The sequence below is a fragment of the Halichoerus grypus genome, chromosome 6 (assembly GCF_964656455.1).
Source record: "Halichoerus grypus chromosome 6, mHalGry1.hap1.1, whole genome shotgun sequence".
Classification (NCBI taxonomy): Eukaryota; Metazoa; Chordata; class Mammalia; order Carnivora; family Phocidae; genus Halichoerus; species Halichoerus grypus.
The window spans coordinates 173,184,237-173,199,908 of record NC_135717.1 but is presented as its reverse complement, the minus strand read 5'-3'; the positions used below and the strand labels follow the sequence as shown (position 1 = coordinate 173,199,908).

The following is a 15,672-nucleotide window of genomic DNA, read 5'->3' as shown; positions in this document are numbered from 1 at the left end:
TGGAGTACTACAAGGAGTACTTCTGTGGAGTATCACTGGAGTACCTCTCTGTGCAGCCTGGGAAACTGATCCCATCCATGCGCTCCCAGCGGATCACACCGCACTTCCAGCACCAGGTGCGATTTCTCTTGTCCCCTCTCTCCTCTCGCAGATGTGGACGAGTGTCAGGACAACAATGGCGGCTGCCAGCAGATCTGCGTCAATGCCATGGGCAGCTACGAGTGTCAGTGCCACGGTGGCTTTTTCCTCAGCGACAACCAGCATACCTGCATCCACCGCTCCAACGGTGAGTACTGCCCGTGCTGACCGGGCACGCCCCCCACCCCCCCAGATACAGGGCCCCTGGAAACTCCCTTCGCCACGTCTTGACTCCGGGGGCCTCGGGGTCCAGGCAGGGAATTTGGGTGGTGGCCTGAATGGCTGTTTTGTGCTTCTGGTGTGGGCTCTGCACAGACCTCCTCCCAGCTCCCGCCCACCGCCCGCTACACCGGGGCTGGTGGTGCTCCTGGTGTTTTTATGTGGAGGCGAGGTGGGGCCGCAAATGGGCAGATGTGACCAGAGGAGCTGTTTTCCTTTCTGGGCTGAAGGCCGGCTGTGGCCAGGAAGAGTGGGGCCCCATCCTCCGTGGTCCCCCTTCCCCAAGGTGAGCTGGAGGTCTGACCAGGCCGAGTGCCAATTTCTCGGTCTCCGCACGTTCACCGGGTCACCAGCCAGCAGAGGGTCCTTGTGGTCGGGAGCCTGCTGCCCCCTGGATGCTGGGTGGGATGGCAGGCCGGCCGGAGCGCGGGAGTGGCCCGGCGCAGCCCCAGGCTGGGACAGAACCTGGCCTCTAGCCGAGCCCAGCAGGTGAAGGGCCTTGGTTTCAGGGGACGGGTGGTCAGAGTTTAGGCCCAGGGCAGCAGGACCGCGAGGTAGGACAGCGGGCCAGAAGGCAGGACCCCATGCCTGGAGGAGAGGGGCTTCTAGGTAGAGGGAACAGCATTTGCGAAGGCTTAGAGGCGTGTCTTGCTTAAGATAATGGCAAGGTCTGGAATCCCGAGGCGGGCTGTGTGCTGCAACAGAGTGGGCTGTGGGCACGGGCGAGAGCCAGCATGTGCGCTCACGAGAGTGGTGGTTTTAAATTATCCATTTTTTAAATCAATACTTTTTAATGGAAACAACTTGGCCAGAAATTTGTCACAGAATTTTAAGACCCATTAAAACAGAAGTTTAATAAAGAAAAAAAAAAAAGAGTAGATGGGGAAGGAGGCCAGGACAGCCACGTGACCCCAGCCTGAGCCCGGCCCCCAAGGAGGAGGTGCGGGGGGGCCTGGCCTGCAACTGTGGCACCAGCGGGAGACCAAGGAGTGGCTCACACTGAAAGGTGGGGACAGAACCCTGGGCCCAGAGGCGGCCTGGTGGGCGTGACCCCAGCTCTGCGGCTCCCTGCGGGGGAGCCCTCAGCTTCCTCACGCACGAAGTGGAGATGTGGCACCGACCCACCAGGGTCTTTGGAGGATGGGACGGGACCTCAGGCGTGGGGGGTCCTGCGCACACTAGGGCGACAGAGGCTGCAAGGTGAGGCTTGGGGGCGCTGGGTGTGCTTTCTACCAAAAAGCAATTCCTGAGAAAGAAAAGAGGAAAACATTTAAAAGTACAAAGCCCAAGGCAGAGAAGCAAAACTGCTTTACTGGACACCTTTCAGAGCTTGGTGCTTATTTAGGCAGTTTCCTCGGAGACAAGACGGGCCTGGTAGTCCCCACACTGCCGTGTCCCCAGAAGGATGTGAAGGCCAAGCTCTGTGGTCCCTGGACACTCACCGCAGCTGCACTGTGCGGACCTCCCGGCAGCCCGCGCCCGTGAGGCCTCCCAGCTGCGGGGCTGTGGGGCTGTGGGGTCGAGCTGCCCAAAATGAGGACGCGGCGCCCAAGTCGAGTTTTATAAGAAGCAGATTTATGGGGAAGTGAGTGAGTGGTGGTGGTGGGAGGGGGGTCCTGCTTTCATCAAGAAGGGGGTTTTACGGGGTGACTGCTCTGAGCAAGCCATAAAGTCCCCAAGGCCAGGGTGGCCTGAGCCTCTTTTCCAGCCAGGTCGTATGTGCTCTGTTCCTTTGAAGAACAGCTTTCCCACGAGCAGGGCTCCAGGTGAAGTCGTGAGGCCCCTGGTTGAAAGGAGGGTGCACAGAATGGGGAGCCGGCACAATGTAAGATGCGAGACCACAGCTGTGGCCTGTTTGTAACCGGGGCCTGCTTTGGCCTGGAGGCATTCGTTTGGGCTACAGATGCCACAAAACAAACCTCAGCATCAGCCAGAAGGGTAGGTTCGGGGGGACATGATAACGGGGGGGCAGCAACACTGGCTGCTGTGGGATCACGTGCTTACTCTGAGCCAGGCCCTCGCAGCGACCTGGTGAGGCGGGGATATTATGACCCTATGACGGGTGAGGAAGCCAAAGCAGTCAAGTTAGGAGCCTTGCCCGAGGTCATACCCTAAGGAATTGGCAGAGTCAGGACTCCGGCCCAGGTCTTCAGCTGTGATGTGATGAGGCTGGTGAGGAAAGAAAGGAGCTGGAGGAATAGACAGAAGTAGGCAGAAGCCACATGTGAGCTGAAACCAGATGACCAACAAGACCAGCCATGGGAAGAGTTGAGGAGGGGGGGTGTGCCAGTCAGTATGTGTGCAAAGGCCCTGAGGTAGGAATGGACCAGGCTTTGGTGAAAAGCAAAATGAAGGGTAGGGTGGTGGAGCACCGCGAGCCAAGGGGAGAGGAGCCCAGGATGAAGGGAGTCTGGCAGGGCCCAGACCCCGTGAGGCTGGTAGAGTGTGGGCAGGAGTTTGGATTTCGTGCAGAAGGCAGCCGTGGGAAATGTGCTAGAAGGCAGAGTGGAGGCCTTCAGGGCATCTCAGATACTGGACCTCAAATTACTTGTGTGGTGGAGCCTTGAGGCCGCATGCCTCACCCTTCCCAAAGGCCCTGGCTAGCCAGATCCTGAAGCCAGGAATTGAGATTTAGCCAGAACACAGATCTGGGGGCCTCAACCCTAATCTTTGTTAACCAGCACTAACCAGCACATTGGTTAAAGAAGTCCCTTCTCTTACTAGGATTTTTGTGTGAATCTCCCAATTTTTATTATTTTTTTAAATTTTTTCTAAAGATTTATTTATTTGAGGGAGAAGGAGAGCACAAGCAGGGGGAGCGGCAAAGGCAGAGGGAGAAGCAGGCTCCCTGCTGAGCAGGGAGCCCGATGTGGGGCTCAATCCCAGGACCCTGAGATCATGACCTGAACCACCCAGGTGCCCCATGAATCTCCCAATTTTTAAATCTGGGCAATGAGTCTGTGTAAAAAGCAGCAGACAGCATCTTGGACCCCTCCTGAGGGACAAGTGGCAGCATTTCCAGGGTTCCCAAAGGCTGTGCGGAAAGGCCGAGGAGGACAAGCAAGCGCATGGTACATCTGCCGACTGCCGTAACGCCTGTGGGTGAAGACAGCCCGGGTGACCGGGCACGTTGCCTCCCTCCTGAGCCTCCGCCGGTTGTGACAACTGCCCATCATGATTGTGTGTCTACTACAGTAATGATGGTTAGGGCTCAAAATCAGCGGGTGTCCGGGGTGCGGGGACCCAGCTTCTTTTGCGCCTAAGTGTCCTCTGATCCCTGTTGCTCCTGGGACGGCCCATGAGTCCAGAGCTATTTGGCAAATCAGACTCCTCATGTCACCTGACTCTTCCTAATGCCTGCTTCTCGGAGCCTCCCCCTGAGCAGAGAGAAATGCACGACGGCTGCTTCTGATTTGAGGGGCCTGGATGCATGAGCAAGGTCAGCCAGGGTCAGTCTAGGCTCCTGGCCGAGAAACAAGGGCATGGGACTCAGCCCTCCTGAGTGGCCCCACGTCCTAGGCACCAGTGCAAACCCTGGCCCGAGGCATGTGGATCTGGCCAGGCTGGGGCTGGGAGTTCTAGGTTTTCAGCTGTTCTCCATCTCCACTAGCCACGCGGCCTCAGCACAGCCACTCCTGCCTCGCTGGGGCTCCTCCCCTGTAAACTGGGACCAGTGGTCCCTCCCAGGCAAGTGAGGGATCCATTAGGGAAATGCTCTGAAGCAGGCAAGTGCAGTGCCCGCCCTAGGGGTGGCCACTCCCAGGCAGCTTCTTCCAGTCTTTAGAACTCAGGCTCAATTTGGGGAGTCAGCAGTTCCTGTGTGCCAGCCCTGGGCAGGAGGGGACACAGAGCTGTCGTGACCTGGGGCCCATCTCCTTCTACTCGGCGCTTCCACGTGCTGGTTCTGGCACCTTAACAGCCCACGTTTGCCCCAACTCAGGCTCTGGCCCCGCAAGCGATAACAGCCTGGGGCAGCCAGTCCGGGCCAGTGCCAGCCTGCACTGCCCCCTTCATGGTCATGCGCTCTGGGAGCCTGTCCAGTACCAGAGGGGATGGGCCACCGAGCAGCCAGCACCTTCTAGCTCTCTCCGTCTCCCGTGCCTGCTCTTTATTCTTACATGTATGTCATGTCTGTGTTCCAAGAAGGAGTTGCCTCCTGGATGAACTTGTCTCTTTCCTCCTGAAGAATTCCTTCTTTCAGTCTGAGCAGCATTGATTTAGGAGGAGAAGGTGCTCAGAAAGGCGTGGGTCTGACCGGCGGTGTGATTGCGGGCTGTGTTTCATTCATTCGCGTGCCAGGTGTCCGGCTGGTCCCTGGGATCCCAGGGTGAGCAAAAGCAGACATGGTCCCCTGCGAAGCTTTCAGTCCAGAAAAAGGACTAAATGCTAGGCAAGGGTTGAAGTTGCTGGATAATAATGAGCTGAGAAAATACAGTCTGGAGAGAAGGATCTAGAGCTCCTAGGGGTCTAGTGTTCTCATCTGAACAGGGGAGGTGGTCATGAGAATGGTTTTCTCATCGGCCCGGTGAAGGATTGCCACTCTTAAGAGCGCACGTTCTGGGGCCCAGCTGCCCAGGCCAGAACCCCAGCTCCAACATTCAGTATCTGTGTGACCTTGAGCAAGTCACTTAACTCCTCTGTGCCTGTAGGGTCTTTAAAATGGGGATAGTCATAGTACCTACTTCATAGGATTGACGAGATGTTGTAAAGATAACTCAAAAAACGTGGGTTCTTGTTATTGTTATTTATCACAGACGAGGAAACAGGCCCAGAGAGGACACGAGCTCGCCCAGGGCCCCAGAGCAAGCCAGCAGGAGATTCCGCCTGGGTGCATGCTGGGCAAGGCTCTGCTGATGTGTGCTGGGTGCTGGCTGAAGCCTGAGCTTCAACTGAGGGTGGAGGGGAGCCTGGGAGTCAGTCCTCATCCTCAAGAAACTCCCTTCCCCGGAGGGAACTGCTGACCCTGGCACCTGGATTTATCCATGCTCAGGGCAGCCCATGCCGATGCCTGGGGCCGGCCAAGATGACTGGCTTTACTCGTTCATCCAGCACAAGCTCGCCGGCATCTCCCGCCTGTCCCACCCAGGGCTGCAGAGGGCAGACCAGCCCCCTGTCCTGCTGTAGAGCTTGGAGCAGGGTGCCAAGCCCCTGCTGGGCACAGGCAGTCGAGAAGAGGCATGAAAAGGACATCAGGTGTCTGTCACTCACGCTGGGTGCCTCACCCCACTGTCGACTGGTGCTCCCTGTCAGTCCTCAGTGAGAGCACCCATCCACTACACAGCCCGGCCTGAGCCGACGCCGGGGAGAACTGTCAGGCTCTGTCTCCTCTTTTCTCCAGCGGCTGCCGCGGCCTCCCACCCCGCCTTGTTGCTGGCCGCAGAAGGCAGTCTTCTACCTGATGCCTGTGTCCCTGCAGCTGGGGAGCCCCGTGTGGGCAGGAACTGTGTTCCCTCCAGCCCTGGGTGCCAACGTTGGGCCCTTTGGAAAGGACAAGGGGAGAAAGGAGAAGGATGCTCAGCTCTCGATGGCTCCCCAGGCCCAGGCCCTCTTCATCCTCGGGTCATGCGGGCAGATTCCTGGTCGGCATGTGCTAGTGAATGGGGGGCTTGGGCCGGGCACTGAGCCCCGTGATAGGGACCCAGCGGCTCTGGAGGCTGCCCTGTGGCTGAGCACGCACCGAAGCCCTGCTGTGCCGCCTCCTTTCCCGTGTTTGATGCGCGGGGACGGGCCACAGGGCAGCTGAGCAGCTGTGCCCCCGGGAGGCTGAGGCCCGTGCAGAGCCAGCGCCAGGCCGGCGCTCTCCCAGCAGGGGCATCATGGGTTTACCCGAGCGCATCTAACATTGTGCTTAATGCCCTTCTGAGCCTGTTTCAGTGCACAGCTAGGAAACCACGGTGCCTGCCCACCCCTCCGCATTCCTCTGGCACTTTCTCACGAAGCTCGAGACTGGCATCAGGGGTAAACTGGCTCCAGCAAAAATCGGAGGTAGGGCCTGGAATAGGAAAGCTTGGCCTCCTTGATGTTAAATAACCAGGAGGACGGCGCGAGCTGCATTTACTGTGTGCTTACTGCGTGCCAGACATTGATACTGCTTTTCATGCGCTAGCACATAGTGAGCCCATTTTCCGGATTAAGAAACTGAGGCACGGAGAGGTTGGGGAACTTGCCCAAAGTTGCCTAGCCATCGCTCTAGCAGTCTGGCCCCGAAGCCCGGGCAGACTATGCGGAGTGTTCTGACAGGCTCAGAGCCCTGTGCATAGCTGGCCTAGGCTGGGTGAGACCCAGGGGAGGCTCTGAGGGACAGCAGAGACACCTCCTCAACTGGAACCACCCACAGTTCCCCAAACGTGAGCGCTCCCTATACCCAGTGTGCCTCGTGAAGCACCAAGAGTTTCAAAAACATCTGGTGGTGGAAATGTCCTGAAATGGCTCACCCACTTCCCTCTTCTCTTCAGGGAAGCAGCCCGAGTCGGCTTGGCCTCTTTTCTCTACAGTTACGAACTTGAGTTACCGAGATGGCCACTCCCCTCCGGGCGAGGGAGAATGCTTGTTAGTGTCTGTCCTCGTGCTGAATGTCCCCAGACACCTGGGCTGACGTTGCAGGTGTCAGCCGTTCGGTCCCGCTGCCTCGAGCTGGGTCTTGCTGGGAAGGCAGCGGGGGTTCCACGCATTCACACGGGTAGGAGACTGGGGGCTCCGGGCTCGTTGGTGATGTGCTTGGGCTTCGTACCAGCTGTTTGCCTCGTGGGAACCTTCTCGCTTGTTTCGGAGTTTATAGCTATACTCCGGATGATTCCATTATGCAAAGATGGCCTCTATTAAGTTAAATTATTTCCTTAGAACTCAACATGAAATGGTGTTGGAGTCTGTTCATTTTATCTATAAGTTTGTGAGGGTAAATACCCCAGTGTAGCTGGAGACAAAACAATAGGATTTTTTTAACTTTCTATTGTGAAATAATTACGGATTCATAAGAAAATGCAAAAATAGTAGAGAGAGGTCCCATGAATGCCTCACCCAGTCTCCCCCCTCAACAGCATCTTCCATCACTAAAGAACAGTACCAGCCCTGGGAGTTGGCGTCCATACTGTGTGTGCACATGGTTCTCTGCCATTCTGCTAGATGTAGATTCGTGCAGTCGCCTCGGCAATCAGCAGTTCGCATTGTAGGGGCGCCCGCTGGCTCACGCACATGTGGGGCATGTGACTCTTAATCTCGGGGTCGTGAGTTCGTGCCCCACGCTGGGTGTAGAGATTGCTTAAATAAACACATAAATCACTAAAAAAGTATTCACATTGTCTTAGTAATCGAATAGCTGAATACCCTGCTAGGCACGCTGCAAGCGCTCTCCCTTGCTTCACTGGGGGCTATGCGAGTCGGCGTCTAAACCAGCACGCTTCCAGAGCGAAGGGAGGCACGATTAAACGTGACAGGGCAGCAGGTATAAACTGGGACTGTCCTGGGCAATCCGAGGCCTAAGGTCACCCTAATATTACCTCATTTAACCACTTGAAACTGTCAAGGAAGGGGCTAGCTACTCCCATGTGCGGCTGTGCCCAGAGCCATGTGGCACACAGGGGTGGTCCCAGGGCTGGCATCTGGGCAGTCTGGCTTCAGATCCTGACCACCTCCTGGGGCTCCCTCCCACTGCTTAAAGGAACCACGACTATCCCATGGCTCAACTCTTCTTCGGGTAGGCATGAAAATGGGGTTCTAAAGAGAGCAGGGACTTCCTCACCCACGGTGCCCACCAACCTGGCCTGGGGCTGTGATGCCCAAGCCTGCACCCTGGCATGACGTGGTGTGGCCTGGCGTGCTGGGTGGTCAGCATGGGTCCCGAGCAGCATCAACAGTGCTGTTCGGCTCAGGGGGAACTTCATTCTGTCTGGGGGCTGGAGACCAGGGGAGGTAGAGCGGCTGGAAGAAGCCCCTGAGAGCAGGTGGCCCCCAAGGTAGCCAACTGGCAGAGAGTGAGTGGGCGGGCAGTGGGCACAGGGAATCGTGGGGGATCGGGGTGCAGTGGGGGCTACAGTGGGAGGGAAGGGGTGAGAGGCTGCTGGGACCATCTGGGTCCAGGCCTTGGTTGGAAGAGATGGATCAGAAGCAGCTGACCTTGAAAAACAACTTGAAGTGGGCCATGGAGACAGGCAGAAATCTGAGACAGAGGTGTAGGACACAGCCGCAGGGTCACAAACACAGGGCCCCCTCCTCCCGTCCTGGTCCCCAAGTTCTGGGATGGTCTGGAGCAGGAAGGGCCCTCGGGCACAACCCCCTCAGCGCCACGTGACTGAGCCTGCTGGGTCGGGTGCCAGGTCTGCGCTGATGTCAGGTCGTGTCTACCGTGCAGGGAAGGGGGCTCCCACTGAGCCTCTCCCACATGCCTGATACTCCTCCTATGTGGTTGCTTTGGATTTTGTTTCCAACCTAGCCTAGGCTCTGGGTCTCCAGCCCTCCCACCCCCAGCACCCTTGTCCTCTTCCCCACGGGCTGCCCTTCACAGTCTAGGCCTTCAGGCCGGGTGGCCTGGCCTCCGCTCTGACCAGGGGTCCCCTGCTAGCCAAGATTTCAGCTCTGTTCCAGCTGGCCAGTCATTCTCGCCTGTTGGAGCGTGAGTCCTGGGCCCTGAAACCAGACCCGAAGTGGGTGCAAGCGAGAGGGTCAGGACACTGTGCTCAGTGGGAGTTTGGGCTTCGCTGTGAATGTTATGGGCCACCCTGTCAGTCCTGGGGGTCAGGCGTGGTCCACCATTTGGGACCGTCACTGAGCACCTTGTGGTGGACATGGAGATAAAGCAATTTTCTGGCAAGTGGCACTGGTGGCCATCAGGGTCTGGAACTCCCACAGGGCAGTGTGTATGGAAAGGAGGGTGTCCAAAGGGAAGAAGACAAGAGGGTGGCCCAGGGGAAGGGGGCAGGAGGATGGAGGGAAGGTGACAGAGGATGAGGGGAAGGGGGCAGGAGGATGGAGGGAAGGTGACAGAGGATGAGGGGAAAGAGGCAGGAGGATGGCCAAGGGAAGGTAAGAGGCAGGGCAGCCAGGAGTTTCTACGGAGCCCGCCTGCCTTGGGTTTGCACTTTGGAGAGGCCTACTGCCCGCTTCACGTAGGTGCGGAATATTTCAGGGGCAGCTGTCTCTGGACAAGGTGGGGCCTTGTGCTTTTTAACCCAAGGAGCCCTGGAGTGGAGCCAGAACAAACCAGTGTGTGTCTCCTTCCCTGGAGGCTGAAATGCAGGTCACGCTCAGCACTCTCACTCGGGGTCCTGATTCACAGATGCCCAGGAGAGACTTGTGCGAAGGGCAGGCGCCTGCCCCCCGTCACCTGGTCAGCTGACTCAGGCCTGGCCCCAGCCTGGGGCCTGAGGAAATCACTGGGAGTTGCCTGGTGTGAGGAAAAGCTCAGAAATCTGGGGCTCCGTCAGGGTTTAGGGGCTTGGGATAATTAAGTGGCATTTCTGATCTCCCTGCACGTGTTCTGGGGGCTTGGAGAAGCATTCCTGCCATCTGTACTTCACTCAGTGACCTGTGACCAGGCATGTGGGCTCCATCCCGCTTGGTGGGCAGTGTTCGGAAGCCCCACCTTTGAGCCAGGGCATGTCCTCCCAGAACCCACAGACTGGGGGAGGCAGATGGGAAGGCGTGCGCTGTGGGTCCGAGGGTCAGTGTGTGGAGGGCTCTGGCATGGAGGGCCTGGGGCTGCGGGGGAGTGCTGGTGAGCTCACTCAGTCAGCGGAGCAGACTGCCTGCTTGCTGAGTGCTGCCCTTCAGATTCAGTCCTTCCAGCCAGACTGCTAGAAGGGCAGAGTAGAGGCCCTGCAAGACACAGCCCTCCAGTCGACCCCAGCAAGAAGCCTCCAAGGAGGCCAAGCACACCTTGTCGTCAGGACCTGAGCCCACTGCTCAAAGCCCACATCACCTAGGAACTGACTGGGGAGCTCCCCAGCAAGGGTCACTGGGGAGTTTGGGCAGATCCCTGGGGTTGGACCAGAGCAGAGGGCCACCGAGACCCCAGGAGCAGCCTCTGAGGGCAGCCACCCTCTGCCTGTCCCAGCAGCATTTGTCCTGGACCCTCCTTCCACGCTCCTCCAGGGCTGGTCCTTGACCCTCCTCTGGACTTTGTCTTCCACCCTGCCCACCTGCTCTCACTTGCCCTTGGCCTTGGCCTGCAGGCAGATGGGACTCCATACCTTGACCCCCTTCTCAGCCAGCAGGTGCCCTCCCTTGCGAGGCTCATCCCCGGCTCTCTGCTGCTCAGCTTACACTCCCAGTCACTCTGACGCTTGCAACCACCCTGGGAGGTACTTTGCATCAGCACTATCATCCCCACTGCTGGAGGGAATACTGAGCAGGGCCACCCTGGGAGGCAGTACTCAGGACGGGGCAGGGGGAGGAGGGGGGGACAAATTGCTAATGCCAGCTTCTCTTCCCCTGCTCCATCCACCTCCAGATTCCCATAAACAAGCCTATGAGCAGATACACAGTCTCTTCCAAATTACCCCAGCCACAGATGGCAGCTTAGCAGCCTGTCAGTGTGCCTGGCTGGCGGGCTCCCGTGGGCTCCCGAGATGTGCCCGCATCACGGGATCCCGGCCAGACCGTGACCCGAGGGGCTCCAGCGCGGCTCCTGCAAACCCAGGAGCATCCCCTGCCTTTTGCCAGAGCTTCCCGTCATCAGCTATGGGTGCTGGGGCCCCTGTGGGTGCATGTTTTCAATGCATGGCCACACCGGAGAATCCCACCCCAGCCTCAGGGCTACCCCTTTCAGCTGCTCCTGGGGGTGGACCGGCCAGGGGCCAGGGCATGGGGTGTGCAGGTTCTCCTCGCTCCCCCTGCCTGCTGCGGACCAGGTGGGCGGGAGAATGAACAGCTCTCGCATTTAGCGGGAAGATTTATGGTGCTGCTGGAGAAGGCCTGGCCTGGCCCTGTGCAGTCCGGAACGGCCCTTGAGGTGGGGACAATAAATCCAGCCCATTATTTTTTACGAGCCTCCCACCCCATAAACAACTCCTTTGGCTGGTGAGCCCAGCTTCACGCCCTTCTCCTGGCCTGGCCTCCAGCCAGCCCTGGCCAGGCACCGGGACCCCAGCACTGACGGCGCGGAGTCGGTGAAGGGGATTCTCCCCTGCTGCAGCCCCTCGGGCCTCCCAGAGGGGACAGTGCAGGGCAGACGGGTGAGCACCAAGTGGAGAGGTAGCTGGCCCTGGGCCTGGCTCCCTTCTTGGCCACAAGCCCTGCGGCCTCAGTTTCTTAGTCTGTAAAGTGGGGCAAACATGAGTGAGTATCATTAAAGAATTGTTTATGAGGACAGCTGTAGACACCCTGTGTCCCCTGATGGCGTGCATCGACCTGAGCTCGATGGCACCGTCCACTGTCACCGGGCATCACTGCGTGCCAAGCACTGGGCCCGTACTTAGCCGTGGGCAGTCGGATCCTGAGAACAATCCTGTGCCGTGTGGCTCTTACTGTCCTCAGTTTCAGGGGGGAGAAAATAGACACTGAGCAGCAAAGACATCTGTCCACAGTGAGTAAGGGGCACAGTGAAGATTTGAACCCAGGTCCGACCGACTCCTAAGACCAAAGGTACTGCCAGGAACAAACGGGTGGAGGGTGGGGACGGGGGAGGCCCACAGCCCGGAGCCCCATGTGGAACAGGGGCCCCCTCTCCACTCCCCGCCTGGGGCCAGGCTTCACCCTAATGCGGAGTTAGTGCAGCGGCTGGCTCCGGAGTCTCCCTGTCCCGCTTGGCCTTCTGACGGCAGCTGGAGCCACGGTTCCTCCCGCCCCCCGGCGTGTCATTCCCCACTCAGGACCTGCGCGTGGCTCCTCTCCGTGTTGTGCACGTTGTGAAGCAGCCACCACGAGCTCTTACCTCCTCTGCACCGCCTTCTGAGCCTCCCGCATCCTCCCCAGTCCCCCCGCCCACCTGCCTTCTGTTCTCCCTGGAACCAGGGAGCCCTGTTACGTGTGCCCTTTACCCAGTATGGGCCTTGGACTGTGTTATTTCTTCCGCCTCGAATGCCATTCCTCAGCCCCTCACTGCCTGGAGAACTCTTCATCATCCTTCAAAACCCAGCCCGCTTTCACCTCCTCTGTGGAGCCGTCTCTGACTCTTGGCAGGCGCGGCTTCCTCTCGGCGTACACCACAAGGTTGAGGGGCTCAGCCCTCTCTCAGGGCACCGGTGTGCAGGCTCCTCTAAAGGACACGGATGGCACAGAGGACACGTGCCGAGTGGCAGCGGGACAGGATGGGGTCCATCCCATGCGGGGGATATGTGTCAGAATTGTGTGCGGCGTCGGTGTTACAGAGCCCTCCCGGGCCCCTCGCGTGAGCACCGTGCGCAGCACCCGGCGAGGACCTGCCGGGCATGGGGCTGGGCCGTGGTCAGGCCGGCCGAGGCCTCTGCGGCAGGACAGCCCAGGCTTACCAGCCCTTCAGAGACGCCGCTGCCGCTGCTGTGTCCACGGCCCTGCCGGAGCAGAGTCCTCCGCAGGCCACTTCTCCTCCCCGCTGCCCCAGCGCTGTCCTCCTGTTCCCGGGGCCCTCATCACAGTGCCGGAGCGGCGTGCACCCGCCGTCCGTGTATCCGGCGAAGCCACAGCTAGGCCGTGGGCTGGAGTCAGAGTAAAGGGTGAGAGTGTGCAGAGGCTCCCACGGGCCGTGGCCCTGCCCTTGCTGCGAGCTCATGGGAAAGGGAGAGCTACTCAACCTTTATTGAGGTCCTTCTGTGTAGCCTTTACTTTTCAGAGGACACTTGGCAGTGACAGGTGCCACCACAGTGCACAAAGGAGGGGACAGAGGTGCGGGGAGGGCGGCAGTGCTGCCGGTTTGGGCTGGAGCCCCCAGAGCCCGAGCATCCACGGCTCTTGAGCCCCTGCTCTGCTCCGCTGCACCGTGGCGGGCACCGTGGCGGGCACCGTGGCGGGCAGCAGAGGAGAGGCACCGGCCGACGTGCTGGGGAGCTGCTCGCGTCCTTAGAGGATCTCCGGCTAGCGTATCCCCCGCATTCTTACTGGCTTCTCCTCCCAGGTGCCCGAGGGCTGCTGGGCACACTCTCAGGCTGGCATGTTGGCCCTTCCTGCACCTACGTCACCTCTCAGGAGAGAGAAACGATTTGTCCCCTGGTCCTGGACAGGCCATGGTCTGGGGCCTGCATGAGCTGACTGTCCCCCCCCCCCATGGCTTCCTTGAGGATCCCCGTGGAGGGAGGGATCTGGTTGCCGGATAACATAGAGGACACCGTTTATATTTGGATTTCAAATGAACAGTGAATACATTTTTAGTGTAAGTATGACCCCTGCAACATTTGGGACATACTTATACTTGGAAGTAGTCGTCGTTCATCTGAAATCCAGATTTAACCAGGCATCTGCTGTGTTTATGTGGTACGTGTGGAGGTCTGGCAGCCCTGGGAGGGGAAAGCCGCCTCCAGCCTCCCCAGCCTCAGCGGAGTGAAAAGTCGGCCTGGTCCCCGAACTCTGGCCCTGAAAGGCTTGGATGTGCTCGTGGTGACGCCTAGTGGTCAGTGGGGGAACTTCAGGGGGTCGGAAGGGGAGGGAGGGGTAGCTAGGAGGTGACCCAGGGGCCAGGGTGAAGAGGGGACAGGCGCTGCAGAGTCGGCCTGTCGGGGGCGTGGGGGAGACCGGCAGCCTTCGCTGAGCTCCTGAGTCGCGAGGCACTTCACAGAGCAGGAAGCTGCGCCCCTTCCAGGGCCACACACCTTAGAGTGGGCCAGAATGGGAGGTGTGAGGCAGAGCTGGGGAGCCAGGCCCACCGCACAGCGATGCCACCTCCCCGTGGGACTCTGCAGCTCTGCACGCGTTTGCCCACGCACGTCTGCACAGACGGCCACGTGGTCCTGGCGGCTGTTAGACGGGCTGCCTCCCACCTCACTGACGCAGCTTTCCAGGGGTCCCGGTGTCAGGACTGGTCAGGGCCCCAGGGTGGGGGGCCCAAGGAAGGTCGGTATCACCTGGGATGCCAGGAGCCAGCCACGGTCCCAGCAGTCCATTTGGCCGTCTGTCCATCTGTCCATGTACACAGGGCCTGCCACCCCGTGAGCCGCTGTGGCAGTGGGCTTGTGTCAGCTGTGGGTAGGCGGCCCGCGGGCCTTGCTCTTGGCTTCCACACAGACCCTCGCACAGGTGGTGCTTTGCAAAGGCTCAGAGAACGTGCAAGCGCCTGACAGCCCAAGCCAGCAGGGCCTCATGAGCCGCCTCCTGAGGTGGCAAGAAGAACGCTGAACTTGAGAGCTGGGGCGTTGGGCGCCCCAGAGGATTGGGAGTCGAAAGGTTCTGTGTGGCTCCCAAGCTGCCTGCCGCGTGAGCCAGGGCAGGTCACTATCCCGGAGGCTTCAGCCTCCTCAACGGAAAAGGAAAGGCTTCGTCTAGTTGGTCTCCAAGATCCCTTCCAGGGCTGGCTTTCCAGAAAACCAGCCCATTCTGGCTGTTCGCTTGCATGTAATTCAAAGCAGGCCAGCTTCATTTCGGAGCCATGCCCCTTGTCTGTCAGCAGCGCGCTTTGAACCCACCGCCCTGCAGGTGCACACTGAACACCTACGAGGAGCTCAACTGTGGTCGGCCCCTGGGAGAGCAGCACCGGTGAAAGGCACAGACAAGAAGCAGGCCAGTCCTGTGGAAAGGTCTGGTATAAAGGAGACCTTACCTAAATATTTGTAGAAAGAGACAGCAAGTAGGCAGGTGAGCAGATGAAGGCGCTAGGAGTCCAATCACTGGAGGGTTGGACTTTTGTGGCTGGACCAGAGAAGGAGGCCAGCTCAAAAGGGCCAGTCCTGTTGGGGCCCTGGTGGGGGGCCACTGAGCCTGAAGGAGGGGCGGCAGTAGGAGGACAGAAGGGTCCTGCCTGGGAGTGTGGGGGTGGGGGAGCAGTGAGGGAAGATCAGGCTGACAAAGGCAGTGAGATGCGGGCAAGGAGAAGGAAGGGAGCAGAGTCCCCTGGGGGCCCCTGAGGCAGCCCAGGGGATCCCAGGGGGCAGTAGGTAGTCTGTGTGGTGAGGGGTTGGGACCCCCTTCAGCCTGCTGGCGAGTGGCCAAAGAGGCTCCGGTCCCTGTTCCACCACACAAGTTAGGAGATCTCTCTCTGAGCCTCAGCATCGTCACCTGTCAGGTGGGCCTGCTGACAGGACCTGGCGCTTGGAGCCATGAGAGACGGTCTGTTAGGGATGCGTGTAAGGAGCCTGGCATGGGGCCTGGTCCAGAGGAGCTCGGGGTAAGCGGAAGACCACAGTCTTTATTACTCCCACTCCCCAGGTGGGGCTGCCCCTAGGGATGTGGCCTGCGGCGGGCCGGACTCCTGGTCAG

At 59.4% G+C, this 15,672-nt stretch overlaps 1 protein-coding gene across 2 annotated transcripts in view; it reads left to right on the top strand.

Moving 5' to 3' along the window:
- The window catches only part of SCUBE1 (signal peptide, CUB domain and EGF like domain containing 1), a 138,527-nt gene that overhangs the window by 53,128 nt on the left and 69,727 nt on the right, over positions 1-15,672 (top strand). For both annotated transcript variants that reach the window (XM_036088362.2, XM_036088363.2), the window contains exon 4: positions 152-286. In XM_036088362.2, coding sequence (XP_035944255.2) covers positions 152-286 — 135 coding nt within the window. The remainder of the gene's footprint in view (positions 1-151; positions 287-15,672) is intronic.